The following is a 24,193-nucleotide window of genomic DNA, read 5'->3' as shown; positions in this document are numbered from 1 at the left end:
GCAACCTAGGCTAACCATAAATATGATGAGTGGCAAGTCCATGAGCATAGGTATTGGCATGATGCTGGTCATAATCACTAGCTTGCTGCCCCTGCATTGCATAAGAATCTCCATATGCATGCTACTGACCAATGCTGTATGAGCTACCATGTACATGTCCATGATCATGACTTGCATAAGAACTATGTTGCTACATAAAGGAGTGCTTGTAAGCGTAATCATGATGTCCATAATGGCCATAATCATGCTGCTCATGATAGCCATACAACTGATCAAATCCATTGGAGTATGATCCGCCCTCATAACAAGGTACATAGCCTAAGTGTTGCCCAAAGTCGTATTGTACAATACTTTGGTTATCAAAATTGCCCATATGTGATTTAGCTTAGCACCGGCAACAACTGACCTATATTGTTTGCCACATTAGAACATCAAAAAATCCCTAGTGTTACTGCTGAAAATCAGATCTGCACACTGATGTTTGCTATTGTATGTCGTTCACTCTATACAGCACACTGATCACTCTATGTTAAAAGTTAATCAGACTTATCATCCAATGCTTTCTCCACTTAACATCTGTAAATCTACAGCATTGGTGGCAGCAAACAAGCTCCCCAAGCTAAGTTGTAACTAAGCCCCTGAAAACTATTGCACCTGCAGACATCGAACTATAGTATATGCATCATCAAGTAGTGTGTATGGCCTAAATTTGAAGGTGCCATTTTCTGAAGATGATAGGACTGATCACCCTACAAGCCTTTATGTAGCCACCAAGAAATCCGATGAAGTGCTTGCACACACTTATAACCACATATATGGACTCTCCTCTTCACAGATGCCTTGTTGATGGCGGGACAGAAGTACCCATCTTTCACATAAAACTGCACTCCCTCCTCAGGGGTAGTGAATGGAAATGTAACTGATGGATTGAACACCAGCCAACCTGCAAGGAAAACAAGGAGATGTTGGTCTCATGAAGACCCTGTCAGTCTATCCACTTGCAACCTTCTCCTTGAAATGATGATGGATGGTGGGTAGCAGCAAAGGCTTTCTCAAGCTGACATTTTGAACACAGTTGAATTTCCAGACTTGTTTCCAGACTTGGAAATTCCCTCTCAGAATTAGTAGCTAAATTCTATGTATCTTGACATGGTAGCTGCACATTTAAATGTGGCCATAAATACATGTTCCAAAATGACAGAGCATTGAAGTATCTTTGCATAGGTAGGCTAATGAGAATTAGAGCCCCAATTTCATTGTGAATAGTAAAGATAAGAATAGCAACAAGCTAAAGAACAATGTTTGGTCCTGTCCCCCATATGCCCCCAGAAACTTGAACTATGCAGCCCTCTTAACATTTCCAGAAAAATTTGTGGGATAATGTCTTCGTATTGCTTCTGTGAAATTAAAGCTCTTTCCAATGTTGTAGCAGGCTCCAGCATGAATAACTGGAAAAGCTAAAACCAATCCTCCAGGCATTTCAACCTCAAACATATACTCGGCCAAGCTAGTGAAGCGTAATACAGAAGCACTAATCCTCCTTTGTAAACTATCAATACACAGGGTAAGGCATAAAATTTCTTTGCCATATGTCCCACTCCAGTCAAAAAACAAAAACGATGGCCAATAATATAGGTGATAAACTTCCTACGTTGAACAGCACCCAGCTTTCTTTGTTGCCATGGCATCGTTACTGTGAACACTAATAGGTTCATCTTGCCTAGGACTAGGAGCAAGATCCTCTCCAACATCAACAGCCTTCTTGCTCACAACCCTATAGATTTGTGTAAGTATATGAGTAAAAGAATTCTCTACATTTCTTGACTCCAAAGCAGATGTTTGTCAAGATTGTGGGAGAGAAGGAAGGAGTCTCGCTTGAAGCTTTCTTGCTTGCACAATGGGGGAAGACACACAAGGGTGGAGGCTGAAAACAGTTTTCCTCTTCTTAGTTGTGTAAGCCAAAAGAACTCTAGTACAAAGAAATAGAAGAACCCTATATATGGGTCTCAAACCAAACTCAAGTAACTAAGGTGGCATACTAACTGAGCCACGAACTAGAATAGATAAGGATAGCTATCATGTAGCTATTATTCATGGGCGGTGTACCAACCGCGTCTGCAACTGACAGGTCGGTGACATAAATATACAACGGTCACCCTGGCGTATCACGAGTGGAGCTCGATATCTCAACACTCCCCCTCGAGCTCAATCCCAATTCCTGCACACCCAGCAGGTCTCTGAACTTGCGCAACTTCTCTGCGCCCAATGCCTTCGTGAATATGTCAGCTACCTGATCCTCTGTGCTGACATAAACTAGATCAATAAGACCTAGTAAAACCCTCTCTCGCACATAGTGATAATGCACCTCAATGTGCTTTGTTCTAGCATGATAGACTGGGTTATTTGCCAAGTGTATACTACTCATGTTGTCACAATAAATGACAACTGGTCCATCTGTAGACTGATGCATATCATAAAGTAGCTTATGCAACCAAGCTACCTCACATGCAGCCATTGTTGCACCCCTGTACTCAGCCTCTGTGCTTGACAAGGCAACTGTAGGCTATTTCTTGCTACTCCAAGTGACTGTAGCACTCCCAAAAGAGAACACATATCCACTAGTAGATCGTCTATCAGAAATGCTACCAGCCCAATCAGCATCAGTGTATCCATGCAACTGTATCTGAACTCCAGTCTCATAAAATAGTCCATACTGCAATGTGGAATTCACATACCTGAGTATGCGTCTAGCCACATCCAAATGTGGTTTCCTTCGAGCCTGCATAAACTGACTTACCAATCCAACAGCATAGCTCAAATCTGGCCTGGTAATAGTCATATAAATCAAACTTCCTACTATGCGTTTGTACATAGTAGGGTCTTCTAGAAGCTCACCTGCATCTGTGCTCAGCTTCACATTCTGCTCCAAAGGAACTGAAATAGGCTTACAGCCTGTCATCCCATATTTGGACAGCATGTCCAATCCATATTGCCTCTGCAAGAGCTGTATCCCACTTGGTGATCTAATCACCTCAATGACCAAGAAATAACGCAGCTCTCCCAAATCCTTCATCTCAAACTTCTGCTTCAATAGCATTTTCACATGAAGGATATCTTCATCACTGTCACCTATCATAATCAAATCATCAACATAAATGACAAGTAGCATAATACCTTTCTCTGTTTTTCTCACATAAAGTGAGAAATCTGCCTTGGAAATCTGAAAGCCAATAGTGACAAGATACTGTCCTATCTTGTCAGACCATGCTCTAGGTGCTTGCTTCAAGCCATACAAGGCTTTCTTCAACCTGCAAACAAACTCAGGATGAACAGCATGCACATAACCTGGTGGCTGCTCCATATAGACCTCTTCTTGCAAATCACCATGCAAGAAGGCATTCTTTACATCCATCTGATGTAAAGACCATCCCTTTGATGCAGCCATAGCAATGACTGCTCTTACGGTTGCCATCCTTGCAACCGGACTGAATGTTTCTTCATAGTCAATGCCATATGTTTGTGCATACCCCTTGACTACTAACCTTGCCTTGTATCTATTCACAGAACCATCTGCATTGTGCGTCACCTTATAAACCCACTTACAACCAATTGCATTTTTACCTTTAGGCAAAGGTACCAATTCCCATGTAGCATTTGCTTCCAAGGCATCCATTTCTTCATCCATGGCTTTCTCCCATTTTTCTTTTCCCATGGCTTCCTCAAAAGAAGTGGGTTCTGGTTCCTATATCACTTTAACCATATATGCATAGTGAATGGCTGTAAATCCATCATATTTCAGCCTATCCACAGGATACCTAGCTCTCGTAGACCTGCGCAAAGTAGGTTCACTCCCAGTTGCTCTCAAAACATCCCTGGTCTTCCTTACTCCAGGTGTAACAATAGAAGGAATACCCAACTCATCATCAATGCTCTGTTCTGAGCCACTGGATTCACCATCCATATAAGAGTGACCTGCATTCACATCAAACATGGGCTGATCAACCTTCTCTTTTCCTTTTCGTGATACCTGCATACCACTATCTGCATTACTTCGAGAAGATTCTCCTGATCTCAATCTGCCTGTCCATGGCGAAGAATGTGAACCACTACTAGAGGACGCTCCAGGTCCACTAATATTTTGTGACTACTGCTGTGAATTTTGTGCAGCATTACCATTTTGTGCATCTACATCATCAATCACATTTACTGGTTTATACCAGCTACTCATCTCATCAAAAACAACATCTCTGCTCACTGTAAACTTACGAGTAGAAGGATTATAGCATCTATATCCTTTTTGCTGCAGAGAGTAACCAATAAAGATGCACTTCTCAGCTTTTGGATCCAACTTGGATCTCAACTCATCTGGCACATGTACATAGGCAATGCAACCAAAAATTTTCAAATGAGAAATATCTGGTTTCCTACCAGTATACCTCTCCTCTGGAGTCATTCCATGTATTGCTGCAGTGGGAGTCCTGTTCATTATGTAGACTGCTGTAGCAACTGCTTCAGCCCAATAAAAATCTGGCAAGTCTTTTTCATTGAGCATGGCACGAGATACCTCTCCAATATGCCTGTTTTTTCTTTCTGCAATTCCATTTTGTTGTGGGGTATGACTGCATGAATATTGCTGCTTTATGCCATGCTCCTGCAAGAACCTTGCAAACTCATTTGAGAGGTACTCTCCCCCTCCATTTGACCTTAGGCATTTTATCTGCAAGCCTGTTTCTTTTTCAACCATAGCTTTAAGAGTTTTGAAATGCCCAAAAACTTCACTTTTCTTTTTCATAAAATACACCCAAACTTTTCTGCTATAGTCATCAATAAAACTGACAAAATAATGACAGCCTCCAAGAGATGCAGCTTTAGTTGTCCACACATCGGAGTGGATTAATTCCAATGGCTTCTTACTCTCTTGAACATGTCTAGGAAATGGTTTCCTTGCCTGTTTTCCAAACTGACAGGCTTCACATACCTTATGCATTTCTGCAACCTTGAATTTCGGCAAACCTGCAACAATATTTTGGGCCTGCATTGATTTAAGTCGTTGTACATTAACATGACCAATGTGTTTATGCCAGATATCAATATCTGCAACTACACCGGTCCCATGTGCAAACATTGCTGCACTCAATTGAGACATGTGTGCATCCAATGTAAACATTCTACCCTTCTTCTTTCCTTTTGCTATCAAGCGACATTTATTTTTCATATCCTCAACAAAGCATCCATGAGGATTAAATCTGACCTGCAAGCCCTGTTCAACCATTTGACCAACAGAAACTAGATTCTTGGTGATATTCGGGACATGAAATACATCGGACATGTATTTCTTTTTCCCATCCTGCATAGACAAAGGAATTTTTCCAATCTGCACAATAGGATGTGCAGTATCATCACCAGTCTCCACAAATCCTGGTTTTTCCATTTTCCTTGCATCCTCCATTCATTCTGCATGACCTGTCATGTGGTTTGATGCACCTGAGTCAACATACCATACATCATTGCTTTCTTCTGCACTTGTCACAGAATTGTTCATGTGCTGCACCATAAACAAATGCTCATTTCTGTCATCACCCTGTCTACTAGAAGATGCATAATTCCCTTGTTGCAGTTTTCCATTTATGATGTCATTCTGCTTTTTATAGCAGTCTTTAGCCATATGACCCATTTTACCACAGTAGTAGCATTCAACATTACTGTTTGCATTTTGACCTCTTTGCCATCCACCACGACCTCTTTGGCTCCCCCTGCCTCTAGAGTTACCACGTCCTCCTCCATAGGACTGGTTTTCTTGAGATTGTTGCATATTCTGATTTCTACCACGGCCTCCAAATCGGCCTCCTCTACCTCTGCCTCTACCTCTTCCAGCATTTGAGTAGAAGACAGCTTCTTTTGAAGTTCCTCCTGAAGAAGATGCACCACCATTTCTCTGCTCCTCAGAAATTAGAAGAGCAATCAACTCCTCAAAATCAGAAAATCTTTCACGAACTGAAATGGATGTCCGAAACTGTGCATAGTCCTTTCCTAGACCATTCAAGATCACAGACACTAAATCATCATCTTCCACTGGCGACCCAATGGAAGCAAGTGCATCTGCAATCTTCTTCACCTTCATGTGGTAGTCATTGATGCTCATATTTTCTCTTTGCACATTGTGCAACTCTTGCTTGAGCTGCATTTTCCTGGCTTGCGTATTTGTGCTATACATCTTTGACAGAGTATCCCATGCCTCCTTTGGCGTACTTGCATCCTGAATATGCACAATCATAGAGTCTGAAATGCTGATAGATAGCCAGTACATAACTTTCTTGGCTCTCTCATGCCATGCTTTGAATGCCTGCATTTGCTGTTGATTGGGAACATCAGGAAGAACTGGTTCTTCTTCATTTCCTGCAACAAATTTCCAATATCCTTTTCACATAAGGAAATTCGTCATTCTAAACTTCCATGCCTGGAAGTTGTTCTTGTCAAGCTTTTCAGTGACAATCTGTGAAAGAGAATCAGATGCCATTACAAAACACTGCGAAAAAATTCTGTCACTACAAAAACTCAGCTTCACCCTCACAAGGGCAAATCTGCAAAACTGGCGAAAGTGGTATTTGACCACACAGTCACTTCCTAGTGACGATTTTGCATAAACAGGAACCAAGGATGATTCTGAAACTCCCAATGTCTCTGCGCACAAGCATACGATGCAATTTCTACAGTAACTTTTCACCGACCTGTAGAACAGTGGCTGAACAGCATAAAACTGAGCCTTTTTCTGAGTGCGTGCAGAAAACTTCCGCCTCCAAAACAGGCCCCGAAATGGCCTCAAATAAGAAAAACAGGGTCGCCAGGAGCTAGAGCTCTTTCCCGCAGCATATACTACCCTCTTGCTTCACCGCGAAGGGCGTCTCAACCTGAGACAATGCACTCCTGCAGTTTTCGGCTGTGCTACTGCAGAGATCTGCTCCCAAAACAGAAAATGAAAGCAACACTGCTCCTCTTACCAGACCACCGCGAGCTTGGCTTGCTTTCTTGAGCTCCTTACCACGAACAAGGCTCTGATACCATGTCAAGATTGTGGGAGAGAAGGAAGGAGTCTCGCTTGAAGCTTTCTTTCTTGCACAATGGGGGAAGACACACAAGGGTGGAGGCTGAAAACAGTTTTCCTCTTCTTAGTTGTGTAAGCCAAAAGAACTCTAGTACAAAGAAATAGAAGAACCCTATATATGGGTCTCAAACCAAACTCAACTAACTAAGGTGGCATACTAACTGAGCCACGAACTAGAATAGATAAGGATAGCTATCATGTAGCTATTATTCATGGGCGGTGTACCAACCGCGTCTGCAACTGACAGGTCGGTGACATAAATACACAACGGTCACCCTGGCGTATCACGAGTGGAGCTCGATATCTTAACAATGTTTCCATGAAGTACAAATTCTCTCTTTCTGAGAATGCCTGGCCATCATCTGTAGACACAGCTCTTAGGTGCTGAAGATCTGACTTGTTTCCAACAAGCATAACCACTATCTTTGAGTCTGTGTGATCCCTTAGTTCTTCCAACCACCTCTTAACGTTTTCAAAAGTAACATGCCTTGTAATATCATAAACTAAAAGTGCACCAACTGCACCACGATAATATGCACTTGTAATTGCTCTATACCTTTCTTGGCCAACCGTGTCCCAAATCTGAGCCTTGAGCACCTTCGAGTCGACATGGATGCTGTGAGATGAACCTGGATGTTGCAAGGGCTCGGCCAAGTTACCTGAGCCCACATGGAAAAGACACAAGAAACTCAGCTGTTTCTGTCTAGCTCACAATAGAGAAAAGCACCTGTGGTGAGTCTGCATCCGCGTTTGTGTGACCAGTATTTGGAAGCCTTCTCAAAACTCCAATAGGCTGTGCTTTTTTTTCACTTTCCCAGCTGCCTTTTCAAACACAATCTTTGTATTCAGACCCTCTTGCTGGTTTTGAAACAGAGCTGGAAGCCTTTGCCATTTCAATGGATTTCTGCACCTTTGCCCACCTATTAAGAAGGCTCTGCACATAAGAAGTTTGGAATGTCCCCACTCCTTTGCGGAGGGATCCATCAGAAATTTGGGAAGCCTTCTTTAGTTTATGAGAATTCTAGATCTCCATCTTATCCTCCATGCTAGCATAAGGATAACTCTGCCACAGGCCTTCCATCTCTAAGCAGTGATTCACCATCCGATTGTGATATTGTCTCACGTGATGATAATGCTCTTTCCTCTGCAAGCATCTTAGGACTTCCTGGTACCTCAGTGCTTGGGGATGAAAGAGGCCAGCTTTCAAAAGCTCATGCAATTCTACCAGAGGGCACCTTCTTTCCTTTTTGAAGATGCGACTGTAAATCTAGAGGAGCACAATGAAGTTCTAGCTGTTTTGGAAGATGAGAATCAAAATGCTTGTGCTTTGTGTGGCGAACTCCACACCAATGGTGGACTTGGACTTGAGGCTGAACTCTTTGTGTGTGAAGCGCGAGAGGAGGTTGGACTTGCCGACACCAGAATTTCCTATCAGCACCACTTTGAACAGATGGCCAAGATGGACTACCTTTCCTGGCCAGTCGTGTCCCAAATCTGAGCTTTGATCTCCTTCGAGTTGGCATGGATGCTGCGAGTGGAAAAATCCACACTAATGGTGGACTTGGACTCGAGGTTGAACTCATTGCGCGTGAAGCGCGAGAGGAGGTTGGACTTGCCGACACCAGAATCGCCTATCAACACCAATTTGAACAGATGGCCAAGATGGACTACCGGCACCAACTGTGCACTTGCACTATCCAAATGGGGATTATTCAGTTGCTCCCAAAGTTGTAGAGGCTTCCCTTTGCAATCATATTTAGAATTTTCCCCAACCTCGAGGTGCAGATTCTGCTGGTTTGCTCATGAGAGAGCTAGAGCACTGATAAGACATCTGTGGTGGCCAGGAAACATCGATTTTCAGAACGCAATACTGCTTTTGGGCTGTAGATAGCAAGCATAGTAAAGCTTTTTGCTATGGTCTTCAAGAAAGCTACCATCTCTATAGTACTTCTTGGCTGCTCGGGTTCTTCAATGCTATACTTGTGCACAGTAGGGTTTTCTAAGACTGAAAAGGAACTAAATCTAAAGGAAGGAAAGAGAAAGGAAGGACCTTAAAACTAGGCTCTGATACCAACTATAATGAAGGAGACCTAGGAGAGAGAAGGAGAGAAGGGAGAGACTGCAGAGAGGAGAGAGAAAGAGGAAGAAGATGAGAGAGAAAGACTAGTAGAAGAGAGAGAAAGAAAAAGAGAGAGAAAGAGGAAGGAAGCTATGAAAGCTAGGAGGAAGGAGAAAAGAGAGACTTGATTATTGATAATTGCTGCCCTAATTGGGTCTCTTAACATCTTATATACCCTATCAGTATAACTGGGTATTCCCATGCTAATCCGTGTCCTACCCCGTCTATCCCCACTCTTTTACATTTTGCAAGTGTTCTATAGAATGTATGTGTGACTTTGGGAAAGTTTTCTAACTTTTGGAAAGTATGAATCTAAGTTCAAAAGAGCTAAAACAAATGGAAGAAGCACCTGCTGAAGACTGAAGAGAAGACTGAAGTGACAGTGATTGTAGTGAGCTATGAAGAGTCGCTGTAGTGGCTCTGGTGCCCTTTCATACCTCCCATACCTCTTGAGAGGTACATCCACAACCTAAGAAGGATTATTAAGTGCCATTATTGATTATTGTAGGGTAGAGATAATGCACTATTGATATATATATATATATATATATATATATATATATATATATATATATATATATATATATATATATATATATATATATAGAGAGAGAGAGAGAGAGAGAGAGTCAAAGATAGTCGATTCTATCAAAAGAATGTATCTTTCTATGAGAGATTGAGAGAGAAAACTATGAAGACAATGAAGATGAATACTATGTGATTAATTTCCATTCCAAAGTGGTGTATTCTTTTGTGTTATTTAATCTATTGATGGATTCTTTGAAGAAATTGAAGATTATGATTGATTCTATCAAATCTGTGGGAGATATCTACTATGATGATGCGTGAAGATTTGCTGTTTTCCTTGTTTTGGTCATTAAAAGAATGAAATAAAAGCTTGTTGATGTTACAATATAGATTTTCTTGCAGTAGAATTTCCTTTTCCTTGGTGCTCCTCTTGGGGCTCCATGTTTTTGGTGCACATCCGGGGAAACTTGCCATCAACAAGCATCAGAAGAGGCTGAAAATGAAGGAAATGGAATTACCAAAAAGAGGAAAATTCAATGGATGTTTGCAAAGTTCCTTCTTCCACTAAAGAGTTGGAGATTCTTATTACCAAAGCCACTTTCCGCAAGAATTTCATCTCACAATGGCATAAAAATATTACCATCATGATGCAAGCTCTATGCAGTGGACTATTTCCTCTTTTCCTGTTGAAGCAACAAAGATGTGCATCTTGGTGGCAAATTGTTTGGGAACAAACTAAAGAACAGAAACAAAGAGAATGACCATTCATGGAAGATTTGGCATTCATTGAGAAGTTTCCAGACATCATTAAGTGGGAGATCGTGAAGCTTCAGGAGTCATGGTTAGTGGAAGTTCACGAAAACAAGAAGGAAAAGAGTTGGAATTTGTTCGTGGATGCTCAACATCAAGATACGTGGGATGCTTGGTGTTCTGACAACCTTTTTTTTGTCTAATTAGCAACCCACTAGAAGTTGGTAGAGAGAGTGCTTTTCACAACATACAATGTTGAAACCCTCAGAAGATGGCATTATTATAATGATGGCACAACAATGATCCTAAGAAGAATGAGTTTTGACATTTTCAGAATGGAATATCTCCCCCTCTATAGTAGTTTGAAAGCTAAATTCAGAGATGTTGAAAAGAAGTAGAAGAGATGTTGCCAGAGAATCCTTGAGAGACTGAAGCCCCTCTCATTCTATTCTATTGAGTACAGACCAACTGATTGGAACCAACCCCCTGATGAATGACGCAATCAAGAGGCAAGCGTTAGAACAAATCCAGAGGTACATGAGAAGAGAGAAGGCAAGAATCAAGGCTGAGAACGAGCTTGCAACAAAAGCCTCCTTTGACACCCTAAAAGCACTCTTTACAGAAGTCCCCATGGCAACTCAAGGGCCCCTTCCTAGTCAGATTCGTCCTGGAAATATTGATGACATGCCAACAAATGTAATCCCATTGCCAATGTTTAAGGGAAAGTACAATGAAGACCCCGATCTTCATGTAGTAGAATTTATGGCAGCATGTGTGGCTAATAATGCCAGAACCCCTAAGCATTGGTTAGCAATATTTTCCACCACTTTCAAGGGCACGGTGTTTCAGTGATATGAGAGAAAGTGCTCCAAGTACATCACCTTTGGATCTCATGGAGTGTGATTGTGCATTGGCAATTTACCTCCTTGCATTGGATACACCCCTAGAGGAGGAGAGCGATGAAGATACAACTCCATAGGTTGTTTCTATCACATATACGGGAGAAGAACTGATTGAAGAGCTCATAAATGTTGAAGAGGAACATCGAGTGGTGGCAGAGCAAGGGTTGGCTCTCATGCTACCATCTTCTTCAAAACAACCAAAAGTCAACAAACCCAACCTTGCCTCCTTGACACCCATTGAAGTAGATGGTATACAATACTTGCTTCTATCAAATGTACTGCAATACTTGGAAATGAAGGAAGAAGAGTTTTTTTCTATCCTAGTCAAGGATTCAATGGAAGACCTGATTGATTATGATTACATGGATGTGCATCCAACAATGGCAGAGATTGGAACATATGATGGCACAAGCTTAGATATTGTGAGTGCGATCATAGTAGCACAAGAGCATATTAGCTCAGTTGAAGAAGATTACCTTGTGCCAGATGCTGAATTTGAAGCACTACAACATGATTTGGTCAGACCAAGGCCCCAGCTTCCTACCAAGGAGTTTGTAGATATCTCTGCCCAAAGAGGTGCCTCCCTGATGACACACGAGGAAATGAAGATACAAGATGATCTGGAGAAGGTGAGATTTCTAACTACCATATATTTTTATGCAATGAAACTTGACGGTAGGGTGCGTCAGGTCCCTCGGAGTCCACCATTGAAATCTTGGCTAAAAATGATGCCTACAGTTGCCCTGTCCAAAGTCTAGCGTCTGGGGCCACTTTTTGTGCCCTCTGGCGTCTGGGGCCGCTTTCTGGGCAGCTATAGGCATCATTTTTTGCCAAGATCTCATCAGTGGACTTCAAGGGACCCGACGCACCCTAGCATCAAGTTTCATTGCTTTCTGATAACTCTAGGTTAGTCTTTAAATATATTGTTTGATTTGTCTTTGTCATTTAGGACATACTATATATAAATGAGTTTGCATCAAGGCAAGGAGGAGCTTGAAATGTGGATCGACGGAAGGATTCAGCTCTAAAGGAGTATATCGGTAACCTTGTTGCAGTTTTGGTGGTCTTCCATAAGAAGTGCTCACCAGGAGGGCAAGAAATAATCATGAAAATTCAAGCTTTGACCAAGTTTGGACCTTTTCGAGTGATACCTGTGACATCTAGCTTGGAGAAGGTGGTGCTTATCAAGCGGTCAAAGCTTATTTACTTGTTTGACCAAACGCATGGTGGAGCAATGTGTGTACTTGCTACATTAGGTGACCTCACTAAAGTGTCAGATCCGCTTCTCTTGGAGAAAGAGCTGAAGGGGGAGTACATCATTTTTGAAGCAAAGAATGAACTTATATTTTCATCACAAGCTGGCCCCTCCTCTCCATCGATGAAAAAGCCAAGGAATAATTGAGAGTTCTTGTTAGTAATTGGCTTTTTGTATCTACTATCACTAACAGCCATCACATGTATTTTTCTTGATGAATATAAGATACTTTATTTTGCCCCTACAAATAAATATTTATTAAATAAATGTGTGGTTCGTATAAGTATGAAGATAATGTGTGGTACATGAATGACGCATTCGCATACGTTAACATAATTCAATGCGTAGTACTGCACTTGCAATTGTGTAAGTGTGACAATAATGTGTGGTATGTGAATGACACATCCGCATATATTAACATAATTCAACGCATAGTACTGCACTTGTGATTGTGCATAAGCAATAACGTAACTTGTATCCATACATATTACTACTTTTGATGTGTTCGTACGTTAAACAAAAATTAAGAGTCATGTGTTTCAAGAAACAAAACAAAACAACTTTACTCAATTATTTGAATTCAGTATACATCGCATGAGATATTATGTATATATAAATAAATATTCCAATGTGACAGAGTATACAAAATTTTTTGGCCTTTCAAGATGTTATGGCACTATAACACTCATTACAAACCTTGCATCATTAATCTAGTAAACTATGGCAGAGTCCCTTTGCCATGTCGAAGCCAAATGATAAAGTTCATGTCTTTATTTGTGATTGTGACACACTTTGCATGGATGGCCACAAGCTTTGTATCATCGAACAAGTCGATGAGAAACCCTCTGCAGTTGTTTGTAGGGCCTCCATAACTACAGCAGTCCACCTTCCTACTGGTGGGCCATCCTGCACTCGTGCCCAAAATCTTCCCATCCCTTTCAGCTCCAAGTCTTGCATGACTTCTCGAACAACCTTATGAAAAGAACTTTTCGGGATGAGAAGTTGGTATCTGCATTGGATTCTCCTTATCTCTCGAAGGGCGATAGTGCCCAATTTCCATCTCCTCTTCTTTTGTGGTCATCCTTGTGCTCTATGGGGAGCACCTATTGTTGCATTTGAGGAGGCTCCACCTTGTGCTCCAGGTGGCAGGCCTTGGCATGATGTCTTCCCAGGGCCAAAATGGCGACATGCTTGCTTGGTGTGTGCCATGCAAGCTCAAGGAGGGCAAGACGAAGAAGAGACAGAGATTGGGGATGTGAGAATGGAGGATGCAAAGAAATCAAGATGTGAAAATGAGAAGAAGAATGAACTTTTAACCCATTTAAACCCCAAAAACGAGTTAATGTATCTTCATACGCACTGTCCAATTGTGTGATCGTAAATCCATAACCTTTTATCGGAATACGACGAAACTTCCCACACGCACTTGTTAGGTGGCCAAGAGCACAAATTGTTTTTTTTTTTTTAAAAGTGATTGTAGACCCTTGGTCCAAAGTCTGGCAAGAAAGTGGCTCCAGACGCCAAGGGTCTGCAGGCACTTTTTTTTCAAAAAAACAATTATTTGGGCTCTCGGCTACCTAACAAGTGTGCATGTGAAGTTTTGTCGCATTTCGATATAGTTTAGTATTTTAAAAATTATCCCACACCAAAATTACGGATGGATTGATCATTCAGAAATCAACATCGCGACTACTGGCCCTTAGAAACTTCGCACCACATAGACTATACAAAGGCATCAAGAGTAAAGTCTACAACAAGAAATGGCAAATTTTTGCATGTTATTCCTATTGAAATTGACAGTGCTAACAAAAACTATAGGTAAGAATTGAAAATACATCGAAGATGAATAGTCAAAGTTGAGAGCGAAGAACAAGTGTAAAATTTTAATTCATATTTTAAGGACGCATACAATAGTTTTGCACTGGGATATAATCATATGTCCAATGCACGAGGATAACACTATGCCAAAAAATATAACATTGCAAACTGTGTTCATTCCATTGGAACAAATGCATCCTTCACTGCTTGAAGATTTCTGACAAGTTGGAAGTCCTTGGGAGTTACAATGATGTGCTTTGCATGTATTGCACAACGTTGAGCATCAGTCATCAAGTCAACTAAAAAGGCCTCTGCAACACACTGTAGAGCATGAAGACATTCTTTTGTGAAGCGATCAGGTCTATCCTGACCTTGTGCCAAAAAGCACCTCCTGCTTTCTGTGCGATAGAGGTCTTGCACAATCTTGCGAACAAGTCTCGAGAAGCTCACCTTCGGAATGATGAGATCAAAAGAGTGTTGATACCTTCTAATTTCTCTCAAGGCCACTCTACCTGGCTTCCTTGCGTTTCTTATGGGGATGCTAAGGAGGACCCTTGTGAGGGTGGCTTGAGGACAGTGGATTAGGTTGAGAAGGGGGTGCATCTAATCTAGTAGATGCTCCAAGGGGCTGAACACAATATGGAGCTCTGAGCGGAAGCTTATTTACAACTACCTTAGACCTAGCCATCTTTTCTGCACAAGAGGCAAGAGAACTCAATGAATAAGATAGAAAGTGAAACCCTCTTTTACATAACCCTAAACTGTGAGACTCATTCACATACATGCACACTCTCTCTTTCTCTCTTAAACTATGAATTGTATTCACACTGACTCACATTGTTCATCTTACTATCTTAGCTCTCTTCGAACTCATTGTTGCCTTGTTGAAGCCTTGTTTTTAGCCACTTGGCATGGTTTTCTTTGGCACTTGAGGCTTCATAACACTCTTTTAGTGACACGGCGTGATTCCATCATGTTTGTAACCGATTCATCAGCACTTTCATTTGCTCTCTTTTGCGAGAGTTTAGCTTCATTTGCTACTATAATCCTATACCACCAAGATAGCAATTGGATCATTGGATTGCTACCATTCACCTCTCCACCATGATTAGTTTTTCTTTGGTATGCACCACACACTATCCAATGTGAAATTTCCATCCCTTGTGTGGACCAAATTCCGATGCTTCCCTTTTCTGCAAAGTATGGCCCATGTGCCTCAAGGATATGCTACAAAGACACATATCACACATGAGTAAAACTATGCTCAATAGTTTATACAATTCATACAATTTTAAAATATTAACTTAGTGCGCGCCATGTAATGTTTGATAGAGCTTTTGCCCCATGCTTCCACCATGTTTTCGTAGAAACTGAGAGAAACTTCCACCATGGGTACTAAGAGAAACTTCCTAGCCTTTGCTCCTCCAAAGCAAGGCTTTTTTGGCAAGTTACTAGATTTTCCTGATCTCTTCTCATCTTTTTCAATCGTCACTTGATGCTTTTGTAGCCCAATTTTTGATAGCACTCGCTCCACATTCCTACATGTTGCAATGGCTTCTTTTTCTAGTTGCATCCTATAAGCAAAGCAAATGTATTCATATACAAGTTTCTCCATGATTCTGACAAAAGGAGGCAATGAACAAATGTGAATACGATCCAAGGGAATGTTGAAGATGGGCTTCCAAGTGGGATCTTCTCTATTGCGCGTCGGTGCAGTACTTGTCACATTTCTCCAGTTCTTCTTTCCATCCTTTCCTTCCACCCTCTCTATCAAGCAATATAGGCATGGATTCTTTGTATTTGCACCATTGGAGATCCCAGACATGCATTTTAAAGTTTTCAAGTCTCCTGCAAGATGCCATTCAACCAAGTATTGACCATACCCTTCAACTGAGAGCATCTCACCATGTTTCTGATTATCAATGATACTTGGAATGCTTGTGTGCATAAAGAATAGTTACAACACCTCAAATGTTTCCTTAGGAACTTCAAATGCAATGAGTCACCACACATGGCACTCAAATTGAACACTAAAGTTCCCTGGGTTGTTCTTGTCGAATTGTAAAGCTCTATTCATCAAAGTTACACTAACGCTTTCAAGATTTACTCCTTTAAAGACCTCACTTTCATCTAATTTTATAACAAACTACAAATACCATTGCATTCCTCAATAGACATATTGTAGTACATTACCATTGCCGATTGCACCTTGTTCAAATCTAAATAGTAATTGTTGACTTCGGTGAACTTCACCTCATATACATTTTTGGTCCCAACCTTTAGTGTTTCCACACATTGAACATGCATGGGATCTCCTATCAACTCCAAAACCTTTGTATTAAGTTGCCATCGGGCCTCTATTAACTTTGAAGGTTGAGGAAGAGGCACTATTCTATTTCTCTTCAGCACACGACCAAACCCAGCCTTCACACCTTTGAATATCTTTGAGTAAGTCATTATGCTAATGCCGGCCCTATCACAAATAGATTGTGCATCCACAACTGAGAACTCATTTGACACATCTTCTAATGTGCACTCAATCACCTTTTCTTCACAGCCTTAAACTTAGGATTGCTCAAAGCATTTTCCAATGTACTTGCCTTCAGCAATCTACTAATATACGATCCAACCTTCATTTGACACATCTTTGAGTAAATGTATTTTAGATATTTCTATTTTTCCTCCAAAAGCATCTCCAAAAACACGAAATTTGACCAGTTGGTTTGTTTTTTGACCAAAATCTAGGATATAAAAAATCCCCAAAATATCTTAAAAGGAACTTTCGAATTTTTATTTTCCTTGTTCTCGATTAAAAAATCAATTACCTCGTATCTACTAATCATTTTGCATTGAAAACAAAGCACCACACTCTCGTAACTAACTCCTTTTTTAATATAAAATTTGGTTGAAAAAGACTTCTTGAATGAGGAGAGAGAAGGAATCTGAGTATATCTTTGTAGATAATATAAAAAAGGCAAAATGAGATTGCAAAAGTGGAGAGAGAGGATGATTATTTTACTATTCTTATCTCCTCTTTTCCTTGTTTTAAGAAGGAGAGAGGGGGGGCTAAAAGGCCCATTTGTGAGTTCATTTTTTTCCTAATCTATGAGATGAGTTGCACGCACAAGAATTTAGCTATGGTTTTGACATTACTCTTCCTTATGGCCCTTCCCTCTACCCACTTAGTCATGTAATTGGTGGCCACAATAGTGTAGTATGCTTGCGAGTATTTGGAAACAAGTCTAATGGATCCCATAAATTCTATTTTTCACTTCTCAAATGATTGACATATGAATACATGGGAGAGATCCATTTGGTCTGTTTTTATTGGAATCATGGTTTATTGGTACTCATTGTAGGGTTTAATGAATTGGGTTACATCTTGAAAGAGAGTGGAATACCACAACTAGGAATGCAAAAATTTTTCTATTGTAGTGTTTAAATCAAAGTGTCCTTTTGTAATTTCTCCATATGCTTCTTATAGCATAGCCTCAATTTCATGCTTACATACACATCTTCAAAGAAGACTATCTTGCCCTACTTGATAGAGTTGACTAGTGATCATTTGATAGGGTCAAGTCTTGATTAGGAGACAGGTGAGACATGCCTTTTCAATGGGTCTCTTGGGTAGGCTATTTTCCAATACATAGATGATATTTCTATCTAATAGGATATGAGGTCAGCCATGAAGAGTTGGGCTTCTTGTTGTTGAATGCAAAACAAATGGGCATCAATGAGATTAACATCAATCCCAATTACTTTCTTACCTCACCATTGGTGATATGAGATATATGGTTGGATGGTTGGCAATAAAGTATTGCTTTCCCTTTCATATGACCACAAAAATTTCTCAAAAAAGTCAAATTCTAGTAGAAATAGAAGCTATCTCACAGTATGGACTGTAGTGCAAGACTTGGTGACTAAATAAAGGAGTACTTGATGGTATAAAAATATGAATGGGGTTAGCAACAAGTAGTGATGAAGCTTTTTACAACATACATGCAATCCTTCCTGTTAGTAGTGATGAAACTTCTTGACAACATACACATAATCCTTCCTATTCTATCATGGAATAGTTCATTTTATCTTTGGTGAGCTATTTGCTAGAAAAGCTCATAGAAAAGTCCATATTATGCTCACTAGCCTCACATAACACAACTCCAATTGCAACTCTAGAAGCATTGATATGCATGTGAAAAGCATTGATATCATCTTGATCTTAGTGATAGCCATTACAATGTCATTTTGAGATACCATATGGCCCAAAATGATACTCTATTTAACCTAAAATTGGCACTTCAAAGATTCAAGGATAGGTGGTACCATAAGCATCACTCAAAAACTAATCAAAGCTTCATTCTCCCCATTGAAGTATATACAAAGGTCATCCACTAATAATTCAAGCCACTGTTTTAACATTTCTTTGAAGATAGTACATATGAGTAATTAAAAAGTGACCAAATTGCATGACAATGTAGGTGAACAATCCCCATTTGGTGGTAAAGGTAGATCATTAGGGTGAAATTGCACCTACTTATAGCTCAAAAAATGGCATCCAAGAAGTTGAAACCTTCCTTTCTTGCCATGCATTCAATCATATGATCTGTGTACGATAATGAATAATGGTATGATTTGGTTGCAAGATTTAGTTTCTTCTAGTTCATGCATACTCAAAAAAAAAAAAACCTTGAGTATCACATTGATGGACCCACTCTGTATGCTCAATCTCATAAATGAATCCTACCTTCTATAATATTCAGGGGGTAAGGTCATTGTTTAGTAGGCTTGGTATTATATTTCAAAGGAATAGTATATGTCAGCTTTTGGGGATAATACCCTTGAGGTTTGAGTAGTTCCATGTGAATACATATTGATTCTCCTTGAGTAGATCTACAAGTCATTATTCAACTTTTGCACTAAGGTCCTAAGCGACATAAACTAGTTTGGAGGTTTCCCTTGGTTAAATAAGATTTAGTTCTTTTACCTTCATCAGGCCCTCAATGAGTTTGTTGGTTTGCCCTCTTTGCACCAAGCAAAACAATGACATGATATCCTTTTTTGTATTTTGTAGGTGTTTATGTGTGAGATGGATTGGGAGTTTTGCCTTACTCTTGTGAGACTTAGATGGTGGTGGTATCTCAGGGTTTGAATTGTCACCTCTATCTAGTTTTGAGTCAACAACTTTCATCGAAGGAATGTCAAAGGTTGTCTTTTTCATTATCAAACATGAGTATTTCAAAGGTGGAAATTGATTCTATATGTTTATTTTCTATTTATTTATAGTCTAATACCTCTAATTGCTTTAGCCATTTTGGCTTTTCTATCTACACCTACATAAATAAGCAAACTTTCTATTTGTGAGGTCTTGGTATCAATCAAGTTTTGCTCTATGATTCAACCATCCATATTGTGAGGTCTTGGTATCAATTGAGTTTTGCTCTATGATTTAACCATCCATATTGTAGTCAGTAGTTGGTATCAATATCATGTTGATATTTTTCATCAATATCAATATTGTAGTCAATAGTCCATCTCCAATTGGGAATGTTGAGTAAATCTCAAATATTAGAATGTTGGATTTGGTTTTGCTACTAAAACATGGTCACCACTAGCTTAATAACTTGTGCCATTCAAGCCTATTTGTAGGGATAGGATAGCCCTTGGTGGAAACTGGTGGCACTGTTAAAGAGAGACATTGAGACACACTCTAATTGAGGATTGATCAATTTCTATTTGTACTAGGTTCTTCTTATTTCCTAGGAAGATTGGACCATTGCCCTAGTCCTTGATGAGTTGTGTGGTCCACATCCAAGGAAGTCTAAGAAACAATTTGTAGTGGATCCCTTGCATAATGATGCACCTAACCAAAAAGTATATCTTGTGATTTTGAGTAGCCAATCCTTCAACACGCTCTGTGGATGAACCTTAAATCCATTGATAATAGTTAGATTAAAAAGGGAAAATTTGGTTGGTGGGTTTCCCAAGGCATGAAGCACATTTTTATTAACAATGCTAACTCTAGCGCCCATATCAATGATTCCTCATTTGATAAATTCTCTAAGGGGTTTCATTGAAAGGACAACATGATGCTCTACCTCTTCCCACAAGTTGTTGATCCCAAAGGCTCCCAAAATGAGTGTAAAAAATCTAGTTTGTGGATTGCACATCAATGGTGCAGGATTTGCACCAATCCATCCAAGTTTTGAATGCTTCATGTATTGTAGGGCTTACTTTCATTAGAATTCCAAGTATAATTGAAACAATGGATATGAGGGCTAGGATAATATTAGGTTCTATCTTTTGATATTGAAATCTATGTTGTCTTGCATTGTTTGGAGTAGTAGTATCCCACTCATAAATATGTTGGACAAAGTAGAACCGTTCGGTGGAAGAGTCACCAAGTTTTGGGGGTTGAGCAAGTAGAGACTCATGCAAAGTGTTGGAGAGACTAGGGAGACGGATGCTTCTTGAAGCTTTCTCATCCAAGAGTTCCTTCTACGCTACTTCCAGCCATTCCTTGCCCTTATCAATTGTGACCAAGTACTACTTAGGATTGGAGTGTTTCCCTATCTTTCCTATAATAGCATTCTCTATTTGGGGTGTTGTTGTTATACCTTTAGCACTAGATACAAGGACCTAGTGGGTAGTCAAGCCTTTGGTTTTGAATTTGAGGTTAGTATTTCCGTAGTTTTCTTCTTACTTATCCTTGATTCGTTTATTGTGTTTTGTCTCTCAAGGGTGATTCTAGCTTTCTTATCTATATTCTTGTGATAGCATTGACTGTAATAGGAAGGAAATCTTCATCCTTAATCATTTCAACAACCAAGAGACTCAATGGTACCAAGGCCATGTTTGCCTTGCTAGTACTAGCTTTTTTTCTTGAAAATTTTTAATGCATATGTGATTTTACATTTAGGGCACTATTGGTCTACTTCACTTTTCTTAGGGTGTTCTTATCTTTGTGGATAGTGTGAGGATATGCATCTTGGTTATATGTGTAATTCTAGAAAACTATCTTTTCTTATGGCTAGCATCCTCTTCTATGTTGTCCTAACATCATAATAGGCATGTTGTTATAATGCATCAAGATAGGATGACATTATTCATTGTAGCAAACAAAGAGTTTAGTGTATTCCTTGTTCTCTGCTCATTCCTTGACATAATGAATGGGACCATCACTTTGAGGATGAATAATGATTGAAACTGGTGGTCTAGGAATCTATGGCGGCTCTACAATATATAAGCCATATAGCGACGTCTAAAGGGACGAAAATATTCATCTAAAAATTTGCCCCTGTCATTGCTAAAAAAGTTGGTATACATGTCTCTACAGTCCGTCTCTATTAGCATCAATATTTGTGATGCAAATAGCAATGCTTTTTGACGTATTTATTGGCATTGATAGCGATGCATGTAATAAATTAGCGATGCTAATAGGGATGGTTGCAGAGAAAAAGAAAGGGTGATAGGGCAACAAGCTACCTTACTATCTTCCAGTCCAGCACCATGTGTTAAACGATTTTCCATAAAAGCAATTATAAATTGAGTACAAAATCGTTATCAAAACATTTGCATCATGAGATGTTAGAAAAAAAAACAAGTATTGATTTAATATTCAAATAAGTACAAGACTGATGATGAAAACTCATAAAACTACATGGAGGAACAATGGAGAGGAGATTTAAAAAAAAACAGAGAAATGTATCTATAAATATTGCATACAAAGGATGAGAAATATATCCAAGAAATGCTACATGGAAAGAGCCTACATGGATCATAGGGTTAAGAAAGGAAAGGTTGTGCACTCCATGAATCCAAGCAACTGCTATAGCTCCTCACCATCCGAGAGCTTATCCCGATGTAATGGAGCAATGAACAAACTCTACAATATAAACAACCAAAGATTAATCCACATAGTACATAATGCATCATAAAAAAACTAATGACTGAAAACAAGAAAGAGACATGACTTACTAGCTTGACATCGTGCACATACAATCTATGGATGAGTGCAGTGAGATTGTGTGTCTCTGCATACCAAGTCTCCAAACTTGTAGAATCGAGGTTTATAATGGAGTGTTGTAAAGAAAATAAAGTAACATTGTTAGGAATAAGGTTATTAGTACAACTGATATTCCAAATAAGAAAGTAAAAACAACCAAAAGAAAAATTACAAAATCCTCCAAATAAGTTCTATGGCCACCGTCACTCCCCAAATCATGCATGACCCCTACCTTTAATTAGGCCCTCACTGCCTCCCGCTATTGTTGCCATCATCCCTAGAGAGTATGTGGCCTCCATTCTGAATCTCCACCAATCCTTTGTATCTAACCACTTGGGCTTTGAAGCATCACTCTTGATTGCCTTGCATGAATTTGAGCATCTATGCGGCATGTATGCACACATACAATCCATTATCCATCTTGTGGAAAACCTCTCTCCCATTGTAGGTACCAGGAACTCCTCCTGCAAGGATGCTACAACATAGTCCTTGCTCCTCTCTAGTATATTTTTCTAGTGGTCTAAAGCATTCTGTCTAAGTACTTCTTGGCACAACTCTCCCATGTGAGCTATCACTCTCCTCCCCTCATAATTCATGATCGTTACAGCACCTATTTTCTCATCCACTACATATTCATACCTTAGTGGGATACGTCTAAGGTGTGCCCTCTTCCACCTACGACCACACTCTTGGGCATAACTAGGAGACCCCTATCTATCTAGCATACCTGTGAGGGTGGTTTCTCTTGGAGTAGTATCCATGGGGGCGCCACCTACAAACAACTGAGTGAAACCTAGAGTCACGAGAGTAGATGTCCCTATAGGTGTAACAAACCTTGGAGGTGATAAGCGTCCACTAGAGTAATGAGATGGGGACACTACATTGGTGCCTCCACAATACTTGATTGAGCCACCCTCTCTAGAATCAATATGAGAGCGAGGAGTAGCAATTCATCATGGATCACAAAATCTGCATCTTTGTAGCACTACCCAGAACCCCCTTTGCCAATCAAGCGAGGCATCCTTGAACCTCTCTCAAAGGCTAGTCTACAGCATTGATTCTGCCTATTAGAGATTGAAGCATCAAAGCATACTAAGGTAGACTATATAGAATGGCCATAATGATAATGACAAGATGAGCACCTTACATGATTCTTCATTAGCACAAGGCACATTCTTAAGAGAAAATTACTTGTTGGCTTGGATGGAAGGTTAATGGAGTTGCCTATCCTTTTCGTGCGTGAGACTTGCAAGTGAACGTGGATGAAGCCCTACATGGGTGGTGATGCCACAATATTCATATCTCAAGTCTAATGTCTATGCGATTTGATTATTTAATGGAATTTCAATGATTATTTGATTTATTATGGTTAGCTATATTTATTCAAGTAATTATTTTTCTAACATGATTTTTTGATAGTTGATGTGTAGAGCAAGATGAATTTGATACATGCGGCAATCGCAATTCATTCCATAGACTTCTTCATTGAATTATTTAAATAGATGCACCACCGTTTACTCTAAGGCATGCGCACATCCTCTTTATAAATATTTATTGATATTTGAGATTTTAGGAGATATATTGAAGATATTCTAGAAATATTTTATGGCTCTCAAATAGTTGTGTGTTGTGCAACTGATTACAACTATCTATTCAATGAACTCAAACTCTTTTATGAAAAGAGTGATTGTAAAGGGCCTATATTCTTTGGGAAAAG

The 24,193-nt window shown here is 39.8% G+C and overlaps 1 protein-coding gene across 1 annotated transcript; it reads right to left on the bottom strand.

Annotated features, from left to right (window-relative positions):
* Positions 1–1,647: 1,647 nt before the first annotated feature.
* Positions 1,648–23,237, bottom strand: LOC148041288 (ras-related protein RABA1f-like). Its single transcript, XM_087681172.1, has 5 exons — positions 23,204–23,237; positions 15,305–15,319; positions 8,571–8,757; positions 7,416–7,658; positions 1,648–1,837 (listed from the first exon to the last, which is right to left on the bottom strand). Exons 1-5 carry the CDS (start codon positions 23,235–23,237, stop codon positions 1,648–1,650), a joined length of 669 nt encoding a protein of 222 aa, XP_087537298.1.
* Between the last annotated feature and the right edge of the window lie 956 nt (positions 23,238–24,193).

The sequence above is a fragment of the Lygodium microphyllum genome, chromosome 1, assembly GCF_053477565.2.
Source record: "Lygodium microphyllum isolate KBCC chromosome 1, Lygodium_microphyllum_v1.1.10, whole genome shotgun sequence".
NCBI classification, from domain to species: Eukaryota; Viridiplantae; Streptophyta; class Polypodiopsida; order Schizaeales; family Lygodiaceae; genus Lygodium; species Lygodium microphyllum.
Note: the sequence above shows the minus strand (reverse complement) of the source record. Positions and strands in the feature narration are given on the sequence as shown.

Coding starts and splice junctions, on each gene's coding strand:
- LOC148041288 (XM_087681172.1), bottom strand. CDS start 23,237: ATGGATACTACTCCAAGAGAAACCACCCTCACAG. Junction 7,659..8,570: donor GACACGACTGGCCAGGAAAG/GTAGTCCATCTT, acceptor TGGCCAAGAAAG/GTATAGAGCAATTACAAGTG. Junction 1,838..7,415: donor AATTTGTACTTCATGGAAAC/ATTGTTAAGATA, acceptor ATCTTGACAAAC/ATCTGCTTTGGAGTCAAGAA.